Here is a 27867-nt window from a genome sequence, read left to right on the forward strand (position 1 = left end):
CTACTTAGAGGGGCAAGCCCTCACTATTTACCAGCAGATGCGCGATGAAGATAAGGGAGACCTTGCCTCAGTGGAGCAAAGACTGAAATTGGCTTTCACCAAAAACCAGACAAGATGAGACAACTGTGCCTCTAAGAGCCATCTTTGCATATAAGTAGCGGCATCCGTGCAACAAAACGGTAGGAATTGAGGGTGAAGAAGCTACCATTAAAGTGGGCGAGGAGGTGTGGGTAAAGCCTCCAATGCAAAATGTACCACTCGCTGGGGGAGGGGGGGTCATAACGCGAACGCAGCCAAAGAACAACATAATGGTGAATGGCGTTCCCCGGCATATCCTAGACCTGCGTCGTGTAACCCTACTGGTGCGCAGTAATGACAGTTAAGAGGAGGAAGTCGATATCCACCAAGAAGCTAACGATGCACCCCAATTCGATTTAGCCCTACATTGTGGTTCTTTACAACTGGACGAAAATGTCTGTAGTGAACCTGAAAATGTCAACCTCAATGTGAGAGGAGGAGGCCTGCTTGGATGAAGGATTATGAAGTGTCTTATTGATCTCAAAGATCAGGGAGGCGTGTGGGGTATATGGTAAGAAAAGAAGAAAAAAAAAAAAGAAACGTACCGGGCGTATCTGCATCGCTCTTTGGGAAAGAAGAAGGAAAGGATGGCCAGCGTATTTGTATACACAAAGGGCATCTTGGGAAGGCAGAGCATGATGGGAGAAGCTATTTTTTTTCCTGTCTCTTCCTTTTTTTTCTAGATAGGAGGATATAAAAGCAGGGAAAAATTCCCTGGGGCAGCAGAGAGAAAAGAGTCGTGAACATCTTCTCTTAAAAAGAATTTTGTATTGCTGACGTTCGGATTGTGCGGTGTGACATTGGTGGCGAGAGGCCAGGTGTGGTCGATTGGAAAATAAGAGGGCAGAAACATGCTATTGTTGAGAGAGTGACTCACTCCTTCCCGAACCCCAGAACTGAATCCTGATTATAACCCTAGAGCGTTCAGAATTTTGGTGACAATGTAGAAAAATTCTGAAACACAAAACGTCGCTCATATTAGTAGTACCACTCTCGTCTTTGTGGCTCTCCAAAATTTGGAGTTAAAAGCTAAATAATAGGCTTTACTTTTGGAATGACCCTCATATTAATAATTTATATGAAAAATCAAATCACTGACGTAATTATCATTTTCTATGTATATTAATGCAAACATTGATGTATTATAATTTCTTTACCGTCATCTTTGATGGAGGATGTACCTTACCCACATACAAATAAATGCACAAATTCATAGTAATCTGTCCAATATTTGTAGTGTCTGTTTGGGGATAAAATTGAAAATAAAACTTGATACCTAGATTGAACACCTTTTCTAGAATAAATGTGTGGAATAAACTAGTGCTATTAATTTAGTTTTATAGTAGCTTACAATAATATCATACGGTCTTTTTATTTTATATTAATTATCGCCTATTCAGGTCCAACGTTTACTGAACGATAAGAGTTAATGGGCGTTTCAGGTGGACAGTGAGACAAATGCCTTGAGAATTAGAGATGATGGTTGAAGCTGAGTAAAATTTGATTTCTTTGATATGACTGTTCAGCAAGAACTTGTTAACATTGAACTTGAAAACGACCATGTTGGAGTTGGTTGAGAAGCAACTCCGCAGTACTGTGTTCCATAGATGGGCAGTTCTTGAAAAGAAACTCTGCTTGTAGAATTTCTGTTTAGCTCACATGGGAAAAAAGGAAAATGATTTCCAGTTAAAATAGTTTATTTGCTATAAGTGATTTGCAGGAGAGGGGAAACCAATGAATGGAAATTAATCAAGCACCTACCATCTAAATAACGAAATTGTAGAGAAAAAACTAGCAACATTTCATCTATGAGAAAGAAGCTCTAGGCAAGAGAAGAGATATCGCTTACTACATTTCAGAGTCACTTTTGTACTCTGTTAAGACAAGGAAGTGTGCTCTGAGCTTCACCTTCCCAGATGTGGTAATATTACTCTATGGATAGCGTATATTTGACTCTTATACAAGTATAAATCAAGATTGAGATCAATGTTTGGATCATTCTACTGCTCCAGAAATTTTTTCCAGCGACTTTAGCAATAGATCTGATCTATGATTTCCGCTTGAGATGGGGGATGAAAGTTAGTTGCAGAAGCTTACCAAAAAAGGTATTTCCTCAAAGAAAAGAGCCATCCATTTCAATAGTGGCCATTGGTGGTGAAAGAAAAGAAGCTTGTATATAAATGTATTAAAGTAACCACCACTCCCCCTGCCCATTGCACAATGTGCTTGGGGTAAAAAAAGAGGGAATCAGGAAGATCATGAGTATATTATCTTCAAAGTGTTGCCATAGATGGTTGTGTCATATGCATAAATATCGATGTGTGATCTTAGAATAGTATTTGGGAGATCGTTAATGAATATCAGGGAGAGACTTGGGAATAGAATTTATCTTTGAGACACACTGCATTGATACTAAATGCCTCAGACTTCTCATAAATGACTATTTTTAATAACCTATCAGTGAAATAGGATTTGACGGTTTAAAGGACATTTTAAGATATTCTATAGTTGGCAATCTTGTGAAACAGACATTTGTTCTAAATCTATATGAAGAACTATTCCCAATAGATTCACCGATCCACATCAGCTGTTGCCCTTTTAGGGCGAAATTCATATTGGTTGTCACTTGGTAAATTGTTTCAATCAAGTGATTGATAACTTTGTGATTTATCATAGATTCAAACCCATGACACAAATATATACAGAAAACTGATTTGGAGTATTTTTGGATACTGGGCGGATTGACAAAGTTTTCTCGGGTGAGGGGGAGAATTTATTCATTTAGCAACGATTAAAGAACTTTGTAAGATTAGAAACTGGTTCCAGTTGCCTCTTTTTAAGCACTATGATTGGAATGCTGTCAGCACAAGTTGTTCTAACATCAATGTTCTTTATAAGTTTGACAACATCCCAGACAAATATATGGATGTCGTTCAATGTATTTATAATCAGAGGGGGAATTCCAAAGTTCCTGAGTGGAATTCAGTGCAAAGATTTTTGTCCACAGTTTGGCTTTATCGGATGCTGATAGGATAATCTCTAGTCTGTCGATGATGGTTGGGATAGAAAACATGCATCTATTCAGAACTTTGCTATTCATCGACACACGTGGAAACCAAGCCTCTGTTCAGTTATTCCTAATTTAACAGATTAGGCACAGAACTCTTTCTGCAGTCTATATCACCATTTTGTAATGATTCTGGGCAGTTTTAAAGGTTGCTTTATCTTTAACACCTCTATTTTGTTGAACACAACTGAAATAGTGATTTTTATGAGTAATATATACGGCACAATCACATTGACACAGCGGTTCACGTCAGATCACCAAAGTTAAGCAACGTTGAACCTGGCCAGTACCAGATGGGTGACCATTTGGGAAGGTGAGGTAATGTATGTACTGTGAGGTCAAATACCAGGTTGAGAAACTGGCACAATCTATCCTTCTCTTGTGGGTAGATGGGACTCTCTTAAGCCGTGGTAGGCACCCCATCTAGTGATGGCGTCATGATAAAAAATGCCCTTAATAGCCCTGGCGAAGATCAAGTATTCAGCTACCGACAAGATTTAAATTACACTACAAACTCGTGTAGTGAATTCAATCTCGGCTGTGACCGCACTGGATGAACAATGATTTTGAAACATTGAGGGATGTACTATGACTGGCTATTTTATATTGGAATCTCTTGGAGGATATGACACCCTCAATACTAGTGATTAACCAATCAGTTAATCTGGATGTAATACTTAACACATTCTTTTTAAAAATGGAATATAGAGGAATTTCCGATATGAAAGATTACCCCTGAGTATTTATACACTCTGCAATGGAAAGGGACATAATAGGTATTACTAAACTTTAAAATATAAGTTGGGAGAACTGAGCGATTGAAAGATTGCAGAGGATATACAACAATGGATGAACACTACTCAATATAAGTTGTCAGAAAAAGATCAAAGAGGCTTAAAAATGTCTTTCACTATCAGGTACACGAGAATATTTATCAATAATCTTTTAAAAATCATAAGCAAAACTTTCCTACATCATCGGTCATGTTTGAATTAATTATCTATTTAACATTAATGCTGAAGACATGAATGCTGGCAAAAGGGTAAACAAACAAGATATGATCAGTTTTCTCAAATATACTAATTCTGTCATTTTGGGGTCGATAAAGAGTGAGGATGAATACGGTGCTGTGAGTAAGTGCTACATGGAAATACATGTAGGACAATCTAGGGTCTCCTTTAGAGATGTCTATACCATCTGGAAAACTCTCTTTAATATTAGCACAGATTTCCTGCCCATGATCTTATTGGTTGGATTTTGATGTCATGTTCAAGTAATATATAATCATAAATATTAACTAAGTTGATGGACTAAGGCCAGTTTTACTCAGAAAGAATAGGTCTCCTGTTATTGGATTCCAACCTCTAGAAGATGGAAATGCATCAAGAGAGCATACAGGTAATTACTGCATGGACCAGAATCCATTAAATAGATTGCAATACACCAGCTCTAGTATTTTGCATCTGCTGATAGGACAATCTATTTAGGATTTACTCCAAGGTTTGGGTTCTTGAAAAATTAGGTGGATAACGTCATCCCAGATAAAACGTTTTTCACCAGCACTCTTATTAATGATATAGCCACAACGATATAATAAAGAAAAGTTAATCAATTTATCTCTGCATATGACTCGCACTAACAATCATCCCAATGAATAGCATTTTTATCCTACTCAGTCACAAAGATCACTCATAAAAAATGAAGACCAAGGGATAGAGTTGTAGGACTGCCAAAAGAACATGCACAATTTATTTTAGATTCTCTATAACAGGAAAGCTTGCATTTGCGGTAAACATGCATAAATAGCAAAAACAGTGTTTTACTAAAGTCTATAAATGTATAATTTTAATGTTATAAAATAAAAATGGGAATGTGAGATTCAGGGCGAGGAACAGGTGTATATAGTGGTCCTCACACATTCCCAGGAAATACTAACAATATTATCAGTTCACGTGTATTTTTAAATGCTAGCAGTATTCTCATTATACAAGTCGATGATTACTACTAAGATTCTTCTTTCTAATTTATCTACAATCATCGAAGAAATTGGACAGACAAAGTCCATATGTCAGGACTTTTCTAGGGGATTCTACAGTAAAACCACATTTAATCCAGATTTAACTATTCTGTTTATACTATTGTTTTTTTTTATTAAACCAGAATGTATGGTTAAATTGAGTGTTTGTTTCAGGTATTAAACTCCTCACCACAAGGCAGCAAGATGCACTTAAATGAGTTTTCACAAGAAAGCTTGTTTCAGACAGAAACTGACTCGCCATTTTATTAAAATGAATTTGTCAGTGGCTAATTTTTTTATCTGAGAGTTCAACAAAAATTTGTCATTTTTACCGGGCATAAATTATTTATTTAGCAAAATTTTGGAACAAAAATTATATATAAAATAGTTTTTATGATTAGAAAGAAATTTAAATTCTTTACTCTTAACAATTGTGTAAATATTTTAGACAAACATGTTACCTAAAATCAAAATATTTTTCAGAAAATTTGAAGAGTAAATTTTACTATTTTGATTTTGTTGAATTTTCATTAATGGTTTCATAATTCAAGAAATATTTGACATGATAAAATAAATTATGTAAAAGCACTACATACACGGCTTATATATATAAACTGTATGTAATGTTTTTAATGTAATTCCTATATATATATATATATATATATATATATATATACATATATATATATATATATATATATATATAATCTAAGAGACGTTTTTTTGGTGATAATTCGCAAAAAGCTAATTTAATTGATTAAAACATAATTTATAAAGTGGAAGAAGCTAGATAAATATGTAAATCGACATACTCCGATTTTGTACTAACACTGCTCAAATAGTTTAAAAAAAAAATGATAATTATAAAGAGTTTGAACTACTGAAGCTTTGTTCTAAAAAATATTTTGCCTCTATTTTCAGGCGAATATTTCTGTGCCTACTCCAACACGAACATCCAGAAGTGGGGCATCATCGGTTCGCTCAGCTACTTCTAGTAATGCCTCTGTCAGTAGTATCCACAGTGGAATAAGCAGAGGGAGAGAAGCAGCACAGATTTCATACATTGGTATTGGCGAGGACTTGGGTAAGTTTCTTTGAATCGCTTTAACAGCAATTTCGTCAAAGACTCTTTCAGAACAATGCCACAATATTGTTTTTTTAACAGTGTGGAAAAGATTTTTTTTTCAGGTATAAAATGAAAAGGGCCACAATATTTCAAGTTATGGTCGCTATACAGACAAATTCCTTTTATTTTTTTTCAGAAATGACTTCTATTATATAAATGTCAAAAAAAAAAAAAGACTGAATACACTAACTGAATCTACTGTGTGTTTGCTATTGTGACCTTGAATATCATTTTGCCCTTAAAAATGATTTAAATATAAAACAGGCTATTCCATGCATGTAAATTTCTCATCGTTTTATACAATAATAATATAATGGCAGAGCTCTATTCAACCTGGAGCATTTTTCGATTTATGGCTATTTTGAATATTCCTAGAATAAATATTTTTTTTGTGAAAATAAAATAACTGTTATAAGCCAATTCAAAACAAAAGCACAGCTTAAAAGGGAAATTTTCTGGAAAAAATATTCACATTATGAAAAGAAACATAGAAAAGGTCTTCCTATATTTTTTATTGTGAATATTTGTGGTGATTATCTTATGAATATAGATATTTATAATATAATTATGTCATAAAAAAGTAAATCTTTAAAAAAGCAAACTTATCAAGATAAGAAAAGTTCAGTTTACTGTTTCTATCTCCTCTCTCCCCTTCTCTACTTTCTCATCTATCGTCCCTATCTTTTTCTTTCTTCTTTTGTTATTGCCTCTTCTTTAATGATCTCCATTATTTTGTAGGGGACGATATTTTTTATACTATTACCTACATATATACTACCCTTCAGATTTACGTTTATATATTGTACCTACTTTTATTTACTTTTTACTATATTATCCTATTCCTCTATCCTCTATTCTTATTCCATTATTAAGCCAGTTTTTTTATGCATTTGCATTTTGTATAATTCTGGCCCTTCTCTGCTGATGAGAAACATTTAGCTTCGAAAGACAGTGGCCTAAAGAGTTTTTTCCTTATTGTTCGGATGTTTTATCCTTATTGTTATGATGATATAATAACGTTATGTATAACTTTTATTCTTCCTCTTTCATGTAAAGCTATTTGTAAAGAATTGTGGTACTTTAAACTATAAAAAAGCTATTATCATATATTATGTTGTTTGTATACTAATAGAAATTTCATTTCTTACGTTTATTTTTCAATAAGAAAAGGTAGAAATAATTTTTAAAATCTCTTACCCACCCTATTTTCTTAAATTGGTAGAGAATCATAATTCTTACATTATTGATGTTGAGTTATGTTAAAAAATATGAGCAAAATATCTGTCCTTTAAATAAAGTAAAAGTTTAAAAACAATTAAAATATTATATATATATATAATATTTTAATTGTTTTTAAACTTTTACTTTTATATATATATTTATATATATATATATATATATATATATATATATATATATATATATATACATACACAATGATTTTTCACACCGAACCAATGTCGCAGCCACAGGAGCCAAGAAAGCCAACAAACCGGAAGTTCAAGACTCGAGTTTCGCCCTCATTTGGGTTCATTAGTTAGACATATCTGCACTCAGGATTTGAAACCCGAACCTCTTGCATGCTAGGCGAGCACTCTACCAACTGAGCAAACACGCCACACACACAAGAAAGTCTATTAACTTACACAGATCAAGCAACCCGCGGCACATATCCGACAGTGGAAAGAACCTACTTCATATCAAACAAGGGACGAGGTATCAGACCAGCTTTAACCCAAGCCGACGTCTCACCAGTAGGAATTTTATATACTCGAAAGGACGTGTGTGTGGCGTGTTTGCTCAGTTGGTAGAGTGCTTGCCTAGCATGCAAGAGGTTCGAGTTTAAAATCCTGAGCACAGATATGTCTAACTGATGAACCCAAATGAGGGCGAAACTCGAGTCTTGGACTTCCGGTTTGTTGGCTTTCTTGGCTCTTGTGGCTGCGACATTGGTTCAGCTGTGGAAAATCATTATATATATATTCTCTCACACTTTCTGAACATATATGTATATATATATATATATATATATATATATATAGTAAAGTCGATTTGTCACGTTTGCATTAAAGCCTGATAAGATAGTGACCAATACCTTCGTATGCTAACATTTTCACCATCTAATTAGACTACGCCTTCATGCACGTATCCCGAAATGATGCATTCATTCTGTTCTTTCAATATTTGTTTTCTCTAAAATTTTTAAATGCTGAACCATTATGTTGAACAAAGATGATGTTAGTAAATCAAATCGGCGAGGAATCAATGCACAATCAAAAGTGTTGAATAATTCTTCATGATAAAGATGGCGGCATTAGATCGGTGAAGAATCAATGCAGTCACGATCAGCAGTCGTTCAAGATGGAGGTTGACAGCGAACTGACTTTAATCCACTGTTTTAATTTTTCACAAAATCAAAATTAAACAAACACTTATTATTCCAGAGTCCACTTCACATCCGGATCCTTGAAAAACAACAAATGTTTGCTAAGAGTTTAGATGTCTGTGTCGGTATTCATATTCTTTATGTTAAACAAAGGATATTCACTATTTATTCAGAATTATACACTAAATTTGGTCCGCATTTCTACCAACACATTCCGTAACATTCCTTAAATGGAATCAGTGTTGCCATATCTGGGATGGTGCTTTGACTACTAGCCTCTTTCTCTTTGTTAGGTTACAAAAACAAGTATCTAATAGGTCCCGGATTGTCTACAATGCTCCATCCCCTGTCCAATCGCCATGATATGACCTCTCTGTGCTTGTTTTAAAGTACTTTCACGGAATGTGTTTTAATGTGCTCTTACTGCACATACCTCCCTCACATAAATATATTCAACCAACAAGATTAACAGCAAAATATTTTCCCTTCATTGTGGATGTCCTCAGATGCTAGTAATTTCTTTTATTTAAATCACATCTATCCTTGGGTTGATTCTCTTCTGAATTTTATTCTCTGTTCCCTTCCTCGACTGTACCAATATGGGGACATTTAAATATAATGTCAACAAATATCTTGCTACATAACACCTCATTTAGGATGGAGCTATAAATTTGTAGCCGTCTTACATCTCAGTGGCAATATGCCTTGTTTAGGGTTAAGAAAATTAAAAAAAACAATACTGTTTGTTTATCAGATATCAATTAGACATCTGGTCAATTTTTTAAAATAACTTTTTATTTCTATTTTTTAACCACTTTGAATACATTTTTCTTAAATTTAGTTCGCATATTTCTGAAAATACAAAAAAAAAGTTTTTTTTAAGTTTTTGTCAAAAATGTCCATAGATATTTTATAGTGATATGACATTAGACGTCATTCAACTTCCGGTGGGATATAAAAACTTACCTATACAAATTATAAAGAATGAAACAATAACTAACATTTTCTTTGCATATAAGAATATAATAATGGGAAGGGGAAACCTATTGGATTATTTGATGCTGTCATATTGTAGAAAATAGAATTTATAACTTTATATTACCGACAACGATAAACTTTAATAAAAGAATCAAGATGAAACTCCAAGAATTTCAGAGTCGATGCCGAAGAAGAATCCTCACAAGCAACTGAAGAAATTGAATATAAAATAATGAGTTTTCTCTGAAACAGCAAAAACTGAGAGAAATCTATTGAACGATCTTATGAGAAGAACGATAAGGTATCCAGGTCATATTTTACATTACTGTAAAGCCAAGCTCACAAAAACAATCTTAAAGTGAGTAATAGAAGGAGCAAATCAAGGGGAAGACCTAGAAACTGGTAAAATATCAACGACTGGAGTTCCAACTTAACTATTAAAGAAGGCAATAGATCTGCTAAAACAACACCAGTTAGCTGTATAGTGACCAACTCTTGTTTCAAAGACAGCAAGGTATTAACTTCCATTTCAGGAATATGTGGTACAAGGCCAGAAGTTAAGAGATAGAGATTCCAGTGCACAAGAGACGGTGCTCTCTAGTTCCATGAAATCTGCCTGTGCAGCCATGTCCGTATTTCTTACTCAAGGTGTCTCAAGCAATTAGTGATAAACTAACTCCTTATCAAAGAGAGAAGGGACAGCTTAACAGAGCAAGGAAACTGGTGTTGTAATGGCTCACCCTTTAAGACTGATTGTTGTTAACGTATCCTTAGTTGATATAATTGACATAGAAGACAGCATATAATTAGTAATATATAGAATTATTTCTTGTTATAATTTATTAACTGTAATTACACTGTGTTGCAAGTGTAGGAAGAGGCAAAGAAACAAGAGTTTCTTTTAGCATATATAAATTAAAAAAACAAACGAAATGCATTGGGGAGGGGGCTTGATTATATAATTATTTTCTTTAATAGTATTTCTATATTTTATTTTTTACTGTTACTTTTGGAATTTCAATAAATATTTAATTAATCTATTATATAAAATGTGTATGTATGCATTTGTTTGTATGTCCGGCAAAGGCTTTTTTTCGGGGGGGGGGTCGAGGGGGTAGTCATTAATTCTTACAACTTTTTATATACTCCTTAGATTATAATACCTCCGATTTACAAAAGAAGGTCGCCTCTATCTTTTATTTGAGCGACTTTGATTTAATAAAATTCACGCTATCCTGTGGTCCTGCCTGTTTGTTCATGTTTTTCCTTAAAAAGCAAAACGAAATCAAAAACAAAACAAGCTTCTCGGCCCTTCATGCCGAACCGTCCAGAAAGCAATAAGTTTTGATCAATACGGGGAACCCCACTCATATCAGACAATTGCTATTCATTTGGAGACTCCCCTTTTTGTGAGGAGCTGATTTTCTGAAACATCTTGGGGAAACAAACAAATATGCAGAAAGTGTAAAGCTTAACTGGCTCTGTGTTATTTCATTTCTCTATGGCGTGATGTTTGACCTAGAAAACCAGACGTTCGTTTTTATGTGTTTAATTTCAACAATTCTCACTTCTCTACCTTCGCGATAAGATGTAAGGCTTACATCACGGTAAGATGTAAGGCTTTCTTTTCTGCCTTCGCCTCAAGACTTCGGGTTCGAGCCTATCTGCCTACCAAAACAATTTTTTTCTTTTACACTTTCAAACACCCGGGCAACGCCGGACACCCCCGCTAGTAATAAATAAAAATTAATAATATTAAATTGTCCTGAGAAATAACTTCGAACGTGTATCTTACATTATATTATTTTATAGTATAATTGGGTCGCAGCCACTACTATTTATTCTTTGATTTCATTCGCAAATTCGTACTCTACCATATATTTTAAGAGACTCTTCTTGCATCACAAAAACGTCTTTTTACATCCGTATTATCCATATTTTATATGATGGTATGTGTTAGACGAATATATATCTAGGTGAATATATACGAATGTTTGGCCACTTCCTTGCACAAATGCTGATGTCAAAACGTAGTATTTCAAGTTAATTCAAGTTTACATAATAGGCGCACCATCTTTTTCATATATTACTCATGTCAGTCGCAATATTAACTAGTCTGCATATTAGTTTTGAAAAAGGACATTTTATTAATTATTGCTATTTGATTCAGTAATTGTTTTAACTTTAATACCACAAATAATGTTGTTTCACAAAGTCTAGTATTTGTGTTGTTTTTTAAATTTTTATTTTTAGTTTCTGACCAAATGTTCAAGTTATGTTTGTTTCTAGGTTTTAAAAAAATCGCCCTTACACAATCGCACGTGCAAACTGTGTTTTTTCTTTCAGTTTCTTAATTTAACGTTATTTTAAAAAAATAAACTTGAAAATTATGAAAATATGAATGTTTATCTATATAAATAAATGTGATGACTAGTTTTGTGTTTATAACAAAGTTAAAAATGGAATGTTTATTATTTCATATTTTTTTGAGTATCTTATGTAGTGAACTATATATATATACACACACACATACATATATATATATATATATATATATATATATATATATATATATATATATATAATTCTTGAAAGAGTGAGGGGGAGAAATATTTTAAAGTGTTTAATGTTAAAATATAATTCACAATATAATCAAAAGTTAAATTGATATTTGTGAAAAGGAATAAAGTATAACTCTAAAAAAAGACACTTGAAAAGATCTTCGATCAAATGAATTTTTATTTTCTTCTAACGAAAGATAAAAGGTTAAAATTAATGCAAGTAATCTCTTGGCTTATCCTTGGAATATAACAAAAATGTATTTGCTAACAATGGTGTAAATAATTAGATAAAGATAAATTTTGACGAAACGAAATTACTTTATCTTTGAATTTGATAAGACATTTCATTTATAAAATGACAGAATCAAATTAATAATAATACAACCTAAGTTCTTTTGTTCCAGATATCATTAAAGTTCATTTTCATTTCTCGTATTTAAGAAAAGGATTAATCATTCACATCTTTTGATAACGTTTCTCAGAGGTGACAGTAATTATGCCTTTATGGTTCACAAGAAAAGTCAATGATTTCAATTATTATGAGAGTCCATATCTTATTAAGATTTTATACTAGCGAGGCCGCCTGGTCTTGTTGGGTCGTAGAATATGCTTAAATGTATTTTAATTCATGCAAATGTAATAAGTATTTAATAATAATAATTATTACAGAACCAATTCCATACTGCATATTATATTACACCTTATATGTAGCAGTGAATTCAAAAGATTAAAAAAAAATGACTGACTAGAATCGAAACCAAAACATTTAACGCTCCAGCTACATCTCTTACCAATGTAGTTATAAAGAGATAGATAAGAAAGATTCAATATTAAACGACTTGTAGAAATGGATTTCGGCATGTACAGAAAGAAGTAAAAGTATGTCTGCAAGTTCAAATAAACAGTTTGCATTTTAACTTGCCGCTATAGGTCAGTACGTGTTATTCATCTATTCAAACAAAGATTTTATTCATTATAAACCATCATTGGTGCATGATCACTATTTCCTGTTAATTTCAGTGTTATTTGATCAGTAGTTTAAGAATTTATCTGTTAAATATTTACACACAGACACACACAAGCATCTGTTTTATTTACATAGATTGTTTTCATTTTAATTATTTCAGATCAACGTTTAGTAAATTTATTTTTATCGTATACAAGAGGGGTTCCAAAAGTACTGCATCCTATTTTCTGCCTAAATCACAACAACAGTAATAGTCGATTTCTTACTGGCGACATTTTAAATTATTGTCATCAGTGCAAATGAAATATTAGGTAAAAAAAAAAAAATTGAACCAAGAAAACAAGTGAACATGTTAGAAGACTTATTCTGAAAGATGAATTCCTGCACAAATTAAATATTACTGAAAAAATTAATGCGAGAAATAAACACATTAAAAAATTTTATGTGAAAAACAATCCTGCAGCTGTAAAACAGCAAATGCTTTATAATTTCGTTTTTGTTTAATTAGTTTAAATCTTGAAAATATCAAGAAAAATAATTATTCAAATCTTCAAACCGTTTTTGAAAATACATTGTTTACTGAGATATTCTTTGTTTAATTTCATGTTTGCTTTATCAAACTAAAAAGATTTGCTTTTGAAATAAAGTTCGTTTCTCTATGTTCTAATATATTTTACTTATTTTATCACCTAATCGACAATTTCCACAAAAGTGATCAAAGATGGAATCGAAGTAGAAATTTCAATGGTGTCTTTAGATAGTCTTACAAATTTAACCCTAATTGAAACTTAAACTATTCTCACGGTTAGCATATCGATTTCTGTAACACACAAACATAGACTTTTATGTGTGTGCATATATACAGGTGTGTGGAAATATATTTATGATAATTAAGCTACACAGAAACGTTCATATTCCATTCTTGAAGGAAATCATCAGGCTTAATGTGTAAATGAGTTTGTGATTGGTTTTTATATAAAGAGTGTTTACTCAAGCCATCTAACATCAGATTTATTTGTTTTTATTATCCTCTATTATTTTCAGTGGCCAGACCTCATTGAGCCAAGGGCTGTTTAGCCCTTATTTGAACATGTTTTTTGATGCTCTCCACTTTCAAGTGGGGGCAATTAACTATGATTCTTTGTTTAAGGATTATCGAGTGTTAATTATTCTGGACTTTTATCAGTTTTTGATGTGTCTACACATTTCTATGAGAGGCTTTGAGTTTTCAGTTTGAAACAAAGTTTTCCTTTGATTCGTCCATATTTTTAGAATAGTATTTTCATAGCTGAATACAAAGGTTCAATGGATGCATCTTAAGAATAATTGTACGTTTTAAAATTATCTTAACCATATCACTATTCTAGTGGGATCTACAATTAACTTATCTAGTGCGTTTATTTTTACCAAATAAAATTTATATACATTTCAAAGATTACATACAATTAGACAGGAGCTCGTATACACAGGATTTGATAGGGGATTCTTCTAGCTATGCAGTTAACCAATAGATTATGTGATAAAACTTAAAACGAGAAAATGATCTCCTCCAACCTTTGGCCCAAAAATTACTGATGCTAGGAATAATGAAGTAATTAATTTCTAGATTTCTATCAACTCACACATTTGTACCTTACCATGAAACTAACCATAGATTATAATATGTCCGTAAAAACTAATTAGCATTAGCTCTATAATAGCAAATGAAACTAGAAGGATTTTAAGTATTTCGTGGAATTACCATATATTTAAAAAAAAAACAAAAAAAAAACAATTTTATAACAATTCTCTAAAAATATTCAAGTTATAAAGTAGCACATCACATTCCTAAAACCCCTGGATCACCATGCAGAAAATTTTAGTAAGTAGTGTACCACGACCATTTTATTTTATTTCAATTATCGTTTTTTATAATTAGTTTGCACTTATCAAAACCAAAAGGCACTCAATTATAAGAGTTAATGGCAGATGGATTTTCAGTTGAATGATAAAGAATAGCATGAAAGGATTGAAAATGGTGAATAGAATGAACAAAATTTGATTTCTTATTATGACAATTTATGGCAAGTGTTTGTTGATACTACATTTAAAGACGATCATGTTGTAGTCTGTAGTGAAGCAGGTCTCTGGTAATATGTTCTACAAACGGGAGGTTATTGAAAAGAAACTGTTCATAATAATTCCATTTGATGTTATGCACATGGAAAAAGGAAGGAACATTCTTTGCAGTTGTGATAGAAGATGAGATGTTGCTGTGAATAGTTCACGTTTACTAAGTGTTTCTTCTACAAAAAAAAATCTGAAAACTATTTTACATACAACCAAATGCTTACATGGAAACATGTTGAGAGAATAAATGAAATATTTTACAATTTCGCAAATTTTTTTTAAATTCAGCAGATACATTGAAGATACTGCCAAGTCTGCTACAAAGAAGGTAGACTCACTCTACCAGGCTAAAAAATTTTTTATACCTGCAAGTATCACATCTCTACAAAGCCACCATTCGCTTATGCATAGAATATCTTTGCCAAATCTGGGCTAGTCTCTCCCTCTTAGACAGGGTTTAAAACAGTCTTTAAACTAATCGGTTGCACACTGTTTACAAAGCTCCTTTCTTTGCCTTATCACTGTAATGGTGTGGCCTTGTGCTTGTTTTAGAAGTACTTTGATGGAATGTACTCTGATGAACTTGCTACACTTGTGCCCCATTAATGTAAACACCCCTGACAAATCCTACAATTAGCAAAAGCTCAGCCCTACATTGTAGATGTTCCCACAAGTCAAGATGCTTTCAACTCTACTAGCTTCATTTCTTGAACTGCTTTCATTCTGAATTCCCTCCTTGCTCTATGTTTTCCCTACTTTACCAGCATGCATGAATTTAAATGTAATGTAAACAAACAGCTCCCTGCACAACTCCCCACTTGTGATACCCCTATTAATTTAACGTCTAATTCTCAGTAGCTTCTTATGTTTCAGTTTCACTGTAACTTGTTTTCGGGTGAATACAAGTACAAAGAAAAAACATAAATGCAGAAAAAAAAACAAAAAAACTTGAATTATTTTATGCTTTTTTAACTTCTTGAGAAAAAGGAACAAATATTTTGGTTGAGAAGTCAAAATGTCTTTGACAGCATGAACTTTACCGTCAAGCGTACATGATTTCTAAATTGATACTCTCTGATCAAAAGCAGGGAACTTGCATGTTGATCGAAAGCAAACAACTAGTAAAGAAAAACATGTTTGATAATATCATGCATAACATGTCAAGTTTTGCTCAGATTGAGTCAAACGTAAGAAGTTTTGATTTTCTTTCGTGGTAATTTTTTTCATAAACTTAATATAAATCTGTTTAAAAAATATGCCTTTTTATTAGATATCTGGAAATAATATGGTGGGTTATTTTTTTTTATATCAAATATTTGGTCTTTCTATGTAAAGTACATGTTTTGAAATTTTAGGGGAGGGGGTAAATAGTGTAAACAAAATAAATGCATTAGTTAAGGTAACGAATGATTTAGTTGGAAACACGGAATGGGCGGTTTAGTAAAAATAATATATATGTTAATCTATGCATATATAAAGTTGAGTTATTTGTCGCACTGACATTAATATTAAAAGCCCACGTTTCTATTTTAAAAATGAATACAACTTCCTTATATACTTAGTCGTAAATATAACAGCGACTTCAAAAACGATAACGAATTTGTATATACTTTTAAAAATGAACTTAAAAATTCACCGTTCGGTTTAATTGGATGACCAGCCTAGGTGCCCAGCGTTTCTCGGATGTTTGGAGGTGTGTGTTGAGCAAAAAATAAATAAATAAATAAAATAGTGGTAGTAGGCAGACAGGCTCGAACCCGTGAATGTGGAGAGAAGTGTTAAAAAAAATGGTAGTAGCGTGGGGAGGGAATCGAAACAACAGTAGGCAGCCAGGGTGAAGAGAGGTTTAAAAAAAAAAAATTAAGTGGTAGTAGGCAGGCAAGCAGACAGGCTCGAACCTGTGACACAAAGGCGGAAAAGAAAGTGAAAGAAAATCTGACGTCTTAGCCGATGTCTCCATAACGCGACCGGAAGTTAAAGGCATTGAAATTAACCAAAGTCAATCCAACGGTGATAATGACTTGCTTAAATGTCCGTGAAAAAAATCGACCCCTTCCGGTACAAAACGGTCAAGTTTAAGGTGAACAAATTAATGTTTTTGGCCAATTTTCGATATTTATCGTCCAGGATGTCGAGCTTCAAAATGATACCGACCTTGTCAGGATCAGTCGCCTCTGTCGAAAGCTTTTGCGAGACATAATACATGCATACATACATTTAAACATTATGAACAATTCTATTTGTGTATACTTTTTACACTGCATTTCGAGCTAATCTCTCTCTGTGGGACGATCTCTACTAAACTACTCTGTCAATTATTGGTCTACAGTCACTTGATAATATGGGATATTCGGATCTGTGAAACAAAATTATGTTGGTTTTTAACAACAAAAATTGTTGCTAAGAAGTCAGAATTGAAAACTTGGAACTTGGAAAACATAGTTTGACACAATTTGTATGCTCCATGCACACATAAATATACATTTACACTTTCAACTGTATTAGTTTGTCAAGTTTTGATATGCATGTGTCGTTAGGTTACATAGTAGCAAATATTGGTAGAGAGCTAAATGTTTTGGCTTTGATTCTAGCTGATCGCACCTAAGTCATACTTTTTTAAAACTTTTCAAATTACAATATATTAGATAGAATACAATCATCAATAGAGAATTGATTCTATAATAATACATACAAAATCTGCATGAATTAAAATATTTTACGACCGGGCAACGCATGGCAGCCTGCTAGGAGAAACGTATTGCTGTGGATAAGAAGTGAATGTTCATCTGACTTAGTATAAAATGATTAGTGAACTGTAGTATTAAAAGAAAGAATTCGTGAATGGAAACACTGTCTCCTAACCAGTTAATCTTAACCGGCAGTGAATATAAATTATTAAGCAATACCTTACAGGGCAGTAAACCTGTAAACCATAGCAACAACAGTTCACATGCAACTCTATTCCCTGTGCACTCTAACAAAAGTCTTCCACACAAATACTGATGTGGTCAGAACACGAACCGAAAATCAAAACCACTTGGCAGTCAAACACTCTTTTTATGATTCCTGTCTCTTATGAGAAGTGTAATTCTCTTCGCTTATGTTAGTCTCGTTTCGTTGTCGATGTCGCATGTGCCAGGTCATTCCAATATGGCAGCAACAAGATTCACTTGGCACGATTCTGCTATCCACAGCAAAATATGCAAGTGGCCGTAATCTTCTTATGCCATCGAGGTAGGTCTACCAGATGTACACAAAACTGACAGTTTAATGGATACCAGAGATGATTTAAATGGACATTAAATAAAGATACTTTAGGGGAAATACGATGTAAAAAAATTATCATTTGATTATACTTGCAGTCTGCATTGCTTAGTCTATTTGGCAGTAAAAAATATTCTCATTTGCATTTTCTGAAAGTTTTTCATCTGCGGATATCGTCAATTTATTTTGTCATAGTCATCATCAGCATCAGCGGTTTAACACCTGGTTTAAATGCTAGTCTGTCCTGGACTACTTTTAGAAATTATTATTTATTTATTTATTCTACATTTTGTCAAATCATTTTCTTTTCACTTCTCATATTTTCTCTGACCTTCCCTGTCTGCTAACACTTTTATCCCCACTGTTTTATATTCAGTAACTGAAGCACTTTCATTCATTCATTCGAATGTGACCAAACCACTGAAGTCTTCTGTTCTACACATCTCTATACGGTCAAATCTTTCTTTAAAGTCATCAAATTTTAGCCTGTCCTTAATGCCCTCCTCACACATCTGTGGCGTGACCGTCTGTGGGAGCGGTATGGTTCCCCATCGGGGGGGGGGAGATTAAGGCTCCCAAAACACTAAAGAATGCCGGGAAACTATGCTTGTATTAATTGTTAAGCATTATTGCGTGCCCGGGCAGCGGCGGCCAACCTTGCTGAAAGGAAGAGTTAAGTTATGAATTTTATTGTGTTTTTGCAAAACCGGCATATACATTTTATTGTTTATGGAAAAGTGACAAGTTGATGTCGCTTTGAGAACATAACGCATATCATTTCGTGTCTGGAGCCAGACGAAGGGTCATGGGACGTCAACCTCTCTGTTTGTGGGAATCGAAAGCTGCGAATGTTCATAGAATCATTAGCACACATACATCGGATCAAGAATTCCCCGGGATGACGTATTAATTGGCGATTGATCTAGGGCACAACCTATCCTACCCATCACCTCACTATATAAGCGCATTCCCAGGCTAAAATCAGTTAGTTGAAGTTGGGTCTTGAGAGAACCTAACACTAATCAAAGAGTCGTTGCCACAACCTTTCCACCGTCCGTCGCTACCTCAAAACACGGAAAGTAAGATTCAATAGTGTGTTTTGTAAGAAATCAATATTGGACAATTGTATATAAGTTTATATTATATTTTGTAAACTTGACTTGAATTAACTCGTAGAATAGAGAAATCTGAATTTGTCTTTCTTTTGTGTGCATGAAAATCTACGCACTTTCAGCATGATACGGCATATCAACCCGAAGGTGAAATCGACACTGATCATCCGACCAACGAGATCCCGCTGCGCCCGCCGAGAGAAATTGTGGAGAACTCCCTGTGAAAAACGATCACACTTGTTACCAGTGACCCGGAAAGGTCATACTTGGTAACCTATGACCCGGAAAGGTCACACTTGGTGACCTGTGACAGGGCCCATTCACATTTGGAGCCGTGTCACCAGGATAGAAGACTGAGTGAGCATGAAACACGACGTCGGTTCTATTGCCTCATTCTTATCTTATTTACCTTCATGCAGTGCATGCCCTGAAATCATTATTGAGCAGATTTCATTTCCATAAATCATCACACTGGGTACACTTGCTTACATGATTCCTTTCTCGGTCGACAGCAGTAATGCTTCACTTGTTAGTAATGACAAAAGTTCCCTGAACTTTTAACAATCTACTTTTAATGCCTTAACTTACACCAGTACACACTCCTGTGTTCCAATCATATCAGCAAGGTAACAAAACTTGGGAACAATCTGTTAGCCTCGCCATTAAAATATAACTTCTCCACATTTGAGTTCACATCCATCTCCATTTTATGTTTTATACTTCTGTCCACCCTGTATATAAGGATAAAGTAGACGGTATCTCATGAAATGTCGTGAAGAGAAGACGTGTAAAAAAAACGGTAACAACAAATTAAATACAGGAATGAATCATTAAAAACGAGAGCTTTATTGGTTTTGTTTGTTTTAACAAATATCGTAAGAAAAAGATTTTAAATTCATTGTACACTTCTTGCGTACAAACTGGTTATCACGTGTTTTAATCTGTGCACTTGAAACATATTAATCTAATGAAATTCAAACTTCAAACCAATGTATTTGAGTCAATTTTATAGATAATTATTATATCAATTTGTGAGTTCATGATCAACTTTGGTATTGCTATTATTTCCATAAAGATTTAGTTCACACTTTCTCAGTCAGCATTTAATAACAATGAGGCAGTTGGCAGATGAATACAATTGAATTACTTTACTGAATTCTTAACGTTTTCCTTTTTTGGTTCTACGCCGCTAAAAACGGTATACCTCCAATTGATAACTTAATTTTGGAGTAATTAGTAAATTAATTAGCAGAAATCTGACTGGTTTCAGTATTGATAATTATTATCTTTTGGCTGAATGAGGAGTGTCAGTTAGAGTCAATGCAATCAGTATAGATCAACTCTGCTTTCATTCTTTCGTTTTTATTTTTAAGTTAGAAGTTTTTTTTTCACTCTGATTTCTGTCCCATGACTAAAAAAAGGAAAATGTTTTTTTTCTTTATTTAATTATCTGAGTGGTTGACTAAAGTATTATGTGAGGTCTCCTTTTTTTTTTATTTCTCCCGATGATTGGAGCAATTAGAATTATCGGTTTCGTCTTCCACTATTGTCGGAGGTGTGAAATTGGTCTAATGGATAGCAGTTACGCAGAGTTCAATCCCAGTTAGATCTATTTCGTTCACCTACACTATTAACTGCAACGGTATAGGCATTGTCCATCACCCTCTTCAGCTATAGGGAAAATAGCCACTGCTGATCAATGGAAAATGTATACAACAGGCATTGTGCTTCATTACTAATTCCCTCACGTTATATATCCCATATGTTGAAATATTTTGGCATGATACATAGATATGATCACAGACGTTTACATGCTTATATTTATAGTCAAGGGGATAAAGTAAAGTAAGGGATCAAGTAAAGATTAGATACCCCGTAACAGAAGACGAATACTGGCGAACATTTCAAGTGACACCAGTTGTTCGACCTTGACATTGCCGTTGGTTGTTTGTAAACACGTCATATAGCAGACATGGTCGAATGTTCGCGAGAAAGATTTTTTAAAAAATATATTGACATAACTTTTTAAGATTTAAAAGAAAAAATATATATTTACAAAACATGTTTTTTAATATTTAATATTTACAAAACTTTTAAGGATTAAAAAAAACTTTTTCTATTTAAACAAAACTTTTTAATGTAAATAATAAAACTAACGTATTTAAACAAAATATATTTAAATAAATGTGTGTCATTCTGAGTGCGTATTTTTATATATATTTACAGAACTTTTTAATAAAACTACTACTACTACTACTACTACTACTACTACTACTACTACTAATAATAATAATAATATAAATAAATGGTAAATTTTTACGACGTGCCCCAGCGTATTATAAACACCCCGACCTCCCTATGTTAAGAACAGCTTTCAGAATAAACACCCCCAACCTCAAAAGCCGTTTTTAACATGGGGAGGTTTGGGGGTTGTTCCGAAAACCGTTCTTAACATGGGGTGGCTGGGGCAAGTTGTAAAATAATACCAAATAAATAAGCCCACGTTATAATTGAGAATTTCGGATGATGTCAATTAAAAAATACATAATTAAAAAAAAAATAAAATAAAATTATTATAATCAAATCCTTTAATGACAAAAACAGATATAAAATAACTGACTTGTTCGGAGTTTTGCAACCAAGATTAATTTTTATGTACAGTGTTCTTTTCTTTTCTTTTTTCTTTTTTTAAATCTTTGTGCGTTTTTAATACAATTCAATATTTATGTAAAGTGCGATGTATGTAGGTGGTCAGTGAATTCTAGACTGAGGCAATTTTTTGCGTAATAAAATCATAAGTATAAGCATCAAGTATAAACAATCGAGATTTAAAAAATATATTTTATTCACATATCTTTTCTAACTTTTATTTTATAAAGATGAGTTATAATATAAAAAAATACAAATCTTTTTATAATTTTCATTTTTATTTACAAAAAAAACTTGCTATTTGCTTACTTCTCCACAAGGGAAAATTAAATATAAGTGAATTCAGCGTTCGGAATCCCCAGTTTCTAATGTTTTGTAATTAATATAGTCCATTGTTTTTATTTTTTCAAATTTTTTATTATAATTATAATAATTATTATTATTAGTTTTATTAAAAAGTTATGTAAATATATTAAAAAACGCACTCAGAAAAACGCCCATTTATTTAAATATATTTCTTTAAATACGTTCGTTTTGTTACTTACACTACAAAGTTTTGTGTAAATAGAAAAACAGTTTTTTTTTTTTAATCCTTAAAAGTTTTGTAAATAGGTAATATTAAAGAAATGTTTTGGAAATATATATTTTTTCTTTTAAATCTTAAGAAGTTTTGTAATTATGTTTTAAAAATATCTTGCTCGCGAACATTCGACAATGTCTGCTATTTGACGTGTTTACAAACAACCAACACCAATGTTAAGGTCGAACAACCGGTGACACTTGAAATGTTCGGCAGTATTCGTCTTCTGCTACGGGGTATCTAATTTTTACTTGATCCAAAATTATCATTCAGCTACCTGGATTGCTGAATAAATATACTGAATCTTTTTCAATGTTTCATTCATTGCTTTGCATTTTGACAAGAGAAGTGAATTACACTCTGCTGACCATAGCTGCATTAAATAGTACCATTATTTAATATTAGTTATTACTTCATATAGAGAAACAATATCCCAGCAGTTGCCCGGCTTTGGCCAGACCATGACGGTAACAGACAGAATATGCTGAGCCAAAGCTTGGATTTAGCTGCTGTCTGACATGACACACTGATCAGCCAATCACAACGTGGCATGCTGAATTACAACGATTTTTATAATAAAAGCATATATATATATATATATATATATATATATATATATATATATATATATATATATGTATGTGTATAAATATATGTATATATATATGTATATATGTGCATATAAATATATGTGTATATATATGTATATATATATGTATATATATGTATAAATATATATATATATATGTATATAAATATATGTATGTATAAATATTTGTATATATATGTATAAATATGTATATAAATATATGTATGTATAGCTATATGTATATATATATATGTATATATGTGTATAAATATATATGTATATGTATATATGTGTATAAATATATATATATGTATATATATATATGTATAAATATATATATGTATAAAAATATATATATGAATATATATATAAATATATATATATGTATAAATATATGTATATATATGTATGTATATGTATGTATAAATATATGTATATGTATGTATATATATATGTATAAATATCTATGTATATATATGTGTGTGTATAAATATATATATATGTATAAATATATATATAAATATATATGTATAAATATATATATAAATATATATATATAAATATATGTATAAATATATATGTATATATATGTGTGCATAAATATATATATATATATATATATGTATAAATATATATGTATAAATAGATATATAAATATATATATATAAATATATGTATAAATATATATGTATATATATGTGTGCGTATAAATATATATACATCTAAATATATATATATGTATAAATATATATATATATATAGATATATATATATGTATATATATAAATATATATATGTATATATATAAATATATATATGAATATATACATATATATATAAATATATACATATATATATATAAATATATATATATAAATATATACATATATATATATATATAAATATATATATATGAATATATACATATATATATATATAAATATATATATATGAATATATACATATATATATATGAATATATACATATATATGAATATATACATATATATATATATAAATATATATATATGAATATATACATATATATATATGAATATATACATATATATGAATACATATATATATATAAATATATATATATAAATATATATATATATATATAAATCTATATACATATATAAATTTATATATATATATATATATAAATATATATACATATATATCTATATATAAAAGCGAAAATTTATGTATGTATGTATGTATGTATATGTGTGTGTGTGTTTGTGTGTCTGATAAAAGTTATCGACAGACAGAATAAAAATTCGCAAATTTGGTCTTATATGAAAGCCCCATCTTTCGCCCGAAAAATATCGAAAAATTGGCCAAAAACGTTAATTCTATCACCCTTTAATCTACACTTTTGTACAGGAGGGTCAACAGAAACCGTCTTCTCATGACGAGATCAGTTCTATGCATGCATCAGACGACGTCATGGCCTGATTTAGTTTAAATATTTGAAGAACTGACACAATTTCATGTACATCGTGTTAGCTCAGTTGGTTAGAGCGTTAGTTCATTATCTAAACGTTTTGGGTTCGAATCGTGGCGTAAGATTTTTTTTTCGAGTTTTTAAATTTTAATATTGAAGCAGTGTTATTTAAGCCATTTTCAGGTAACGTTCGTTTTTCTGTTTTTTTTTTTTTTTTTACTTCGCATATACTTAGGTTTTCATTAACACCCGCACCTCCGACCGACGACACACACCCAAAAACACATTATTAAATTTTAATATTGAAGCAGTGTTATTTCAGCCATTTTTCACGTGTTTTTTTATTGGGGGGGTAGTTTTAACGTTCGTTTTTCTGTTTTGTTTTTTCTTTTTGTTTTCCCGATTTTTACATTTAACATCGTTCGTTTGCCTTACATTAGTTTTTTTTTTCGATGTTTTGATTACCTCCCACCCCACCGCCCGGGAATCCCCCGCTTTATTTTTCAGATAAGTTTTAACGTTCGTTTTTCTGTTTTCTTTTTTTATTTCGCTTATTCTTAGGTTTTCATTAACCACATTAAATACATAAATGTACCCCAAAATGAAAACAGCATACTTAAAAACATATATATATATAAATATTTACTTAATAGTCGCCCGTCAGTTCTGTACATAATCCGAACTCCATGGGGAAGATGTTTGTCCGTGAGATGGAGGATAGCAGTAATGAAGATGGAGAACAGGGTTGGGACAATGACACATCCCTGTTTCACTCCCGTGTCAACCCTGAAGGGCTCTGTTTCATCTCCACTACTACTGAGGACTGTAGCTGACATATTGTCATGTAGCAGTCTCAGTACCCGATGTACCTCTCTGGGCATCCAAACCTTGCAAGAACCAGCCAAAGGGCTTGACGGTTCAAAGTCAAAGGCTTTAGTAAGGTCTATAAAAGCCATGTATAATGGTAAATTTTGCTCCCTGCACTTTTCTTGGAGTTGACGAGCAGTGAAGATCATGTCCATCGTGCCTCTATTTGGTCGAAAGCCACTTTGGGACTCGGGAAGGATGGTTTCTGCAAGGGGTGTAAGCCTGTTGGCCAAAACCCGAGCTAAGGCTTTCCCTGTGGTAGAGAGGAGAGAAATGCCCCGGTAGTTCCCACAGTTTGCCTTGTCTCCCTTCTTAAAGATGGAGACAACTAGGGCATCTCTAAGTTGTGCAGGGATTTTCTCTTGTTCCCATATTTTGAGCAGCAGGGCATGGATGTGTCTGAGAAGATCAGGCCCGCCTTTCTTCAGGATTTCTGCTGGGATGCCGTCAGAACCAGCCGCCTTATTGTTTTTCATCTTCCTAATTGCATCCCGCACCTCTTCCAGACTGGGTGGTTCTCCCATGCTCTCAATTATGGGCTGTTGGGGGAGTTTTTCAAGGGCCTCCATCTCTGGAGTGGTGTCCCTGTTCAGAAGATCCTCGTAATGCTCTTTCCATCTATTTGTTATTTCTCCCTTTCCTTTCAGCAGTGTGAACCCATCCTTAGACCGAAGGGGGGTCAGAGAACGGTTACTGGGGCCGTATACCACTTTTGTGGCTTCAAAGAATCGTCTGGTGTCCCCAGAGTTAGCAAACTGCTGGATATCCTGAGCCTTCTTCATCCACCAGAGGTTCTTCAGCTTCCTGACTGTCGATTGGACAGCTGCTTTAGCCTTGGCATGGGCAGCTCTTTTAACCTTGCAATTGATGTTATTCTGCCAGGTGATAAAAGTTTGCCTCTTGGTGTCTATAAGCTGTTGGATTTCGGTATCGTTTTCATCGTACCAATCCTGATGTTTCCGCCTTTTCTGCCCTAGGATGCTTATACTGGAGTCCATGATGGCAGAGGACAGCTTGTCCCAGTGCTCTTCAGTGTCATGCGGATACTGCTTGGGCAGGTCCGCACTAAGAGCTGCCTGGAGGTGTTGTTGGTAGGTGATATCGCCCAGCTGCTCGATGTTGAGCTTTGGTCGGTTCTGTCTTTTTTGCATCCTTTGCTTCCGCATTAAATGGATAGACGTGATGGAGTGAATAAGACGGTGGTCGGTCCAACAATTGTCTGTACTGGTCATTGCCCTGGTGTTCAGCACCAGACTTTTTAACATCAACAGATTTAGGGCCAAAGGTCGAACGAACACCATATCCATTATGGAGCTACAGTATGCAGACGATAACGCCCTTGTAGCCCTCTCAGAAGAGGACCTACAGTGTACACTGGTTGCCTTCACGAGGGCGTACAAACAGCTAGGACTAACAATTAATATAAAAAAACCCAAATCCTCCATCAATCACCACCAAACAGTACTCCAGTCTCACCCCCAAACATCTCCATCGACAACGCTAGACTGGAAAATGTGAACCACTTCCCATACCTAGGCAGCATCCTATCATCAAAAGCCAACATAGATGATGAAATACAACACCGTCTCAGCTGTGCCAGTGGGGCTTTCTCAAGGCTAAGGAAGAGAGTATTTAAGAACCGTGACCTTCTGGCAAAGACCAAAATCATGGTATATAAAGCTGTTTTGCTGCCCACTCTTCTCTATTGATCGGAGACCTGGACCACATACAAGAGGCACGTAAAAACCCTGGAGACGTACCACCAAAGATGCCTCCGAAAAATCCTCAGAATTAGTTGGAAGGACCGACGCACCAACACCAGCGTCCTGAGTGAGGCTGACATTCCCACTATCACCGCTACTGTTGCTCAACGCCAGCTCAGATGGACTGGTCATGTTGTCCGAATGCCGGATCTCCGCCTCCCAAAACAGATTTTCTACTCTCAGCTTGTTTAGGGAAAGCGTGCCCAGGGTGGCCAAAAGATGAGGTATAAGGACAACATCAAAGCAAATCTAAAGCGGTTTCACATGGACCTTGAGACATGGGAGGACGTGGCTGGGAGCAGGT

General features: G+C 33.2%; 1 protein-coding gene across 1 annotated transcript in view; it reads left to right on the forward strand.

The window, feature by feature from the left end:
* Nucleotides 1–27867, forward strand: part of LOC145287850 (coiled-coil domain-containing protein 39-like) — a 2493216-nt gene that overhangs the window by 2325409 nt on the left and 139940 nt on the right. Inside the window, exon 22 of the mRNA XM_080135726.1 lies at nt 6084–6246. Within this exon, the coding sequence (XP_079991852.1) occupies nt 6084–6246 (163 nt within the window). The remainder of the gene's footprint in view (nt 1–6083; nt 6247–27867) is intronic.

The sequence above is a fragment of the Euprymna scolopes genome, chromosome 11 (genome assembly GCF_053919585.1).
Source record: "Euprymna scolopes isolate OS-2025 chromosome 11, ASM5391958v1, whole genome shotgun sequence".
Classification (NCBI taxonomy): domain Eukaryota; kingdom Metazoa; phylum Mollusca; class Cephalopoda; order Sepiida; family Sepiolidae; genus Euprymna; species Euprymna scolopes.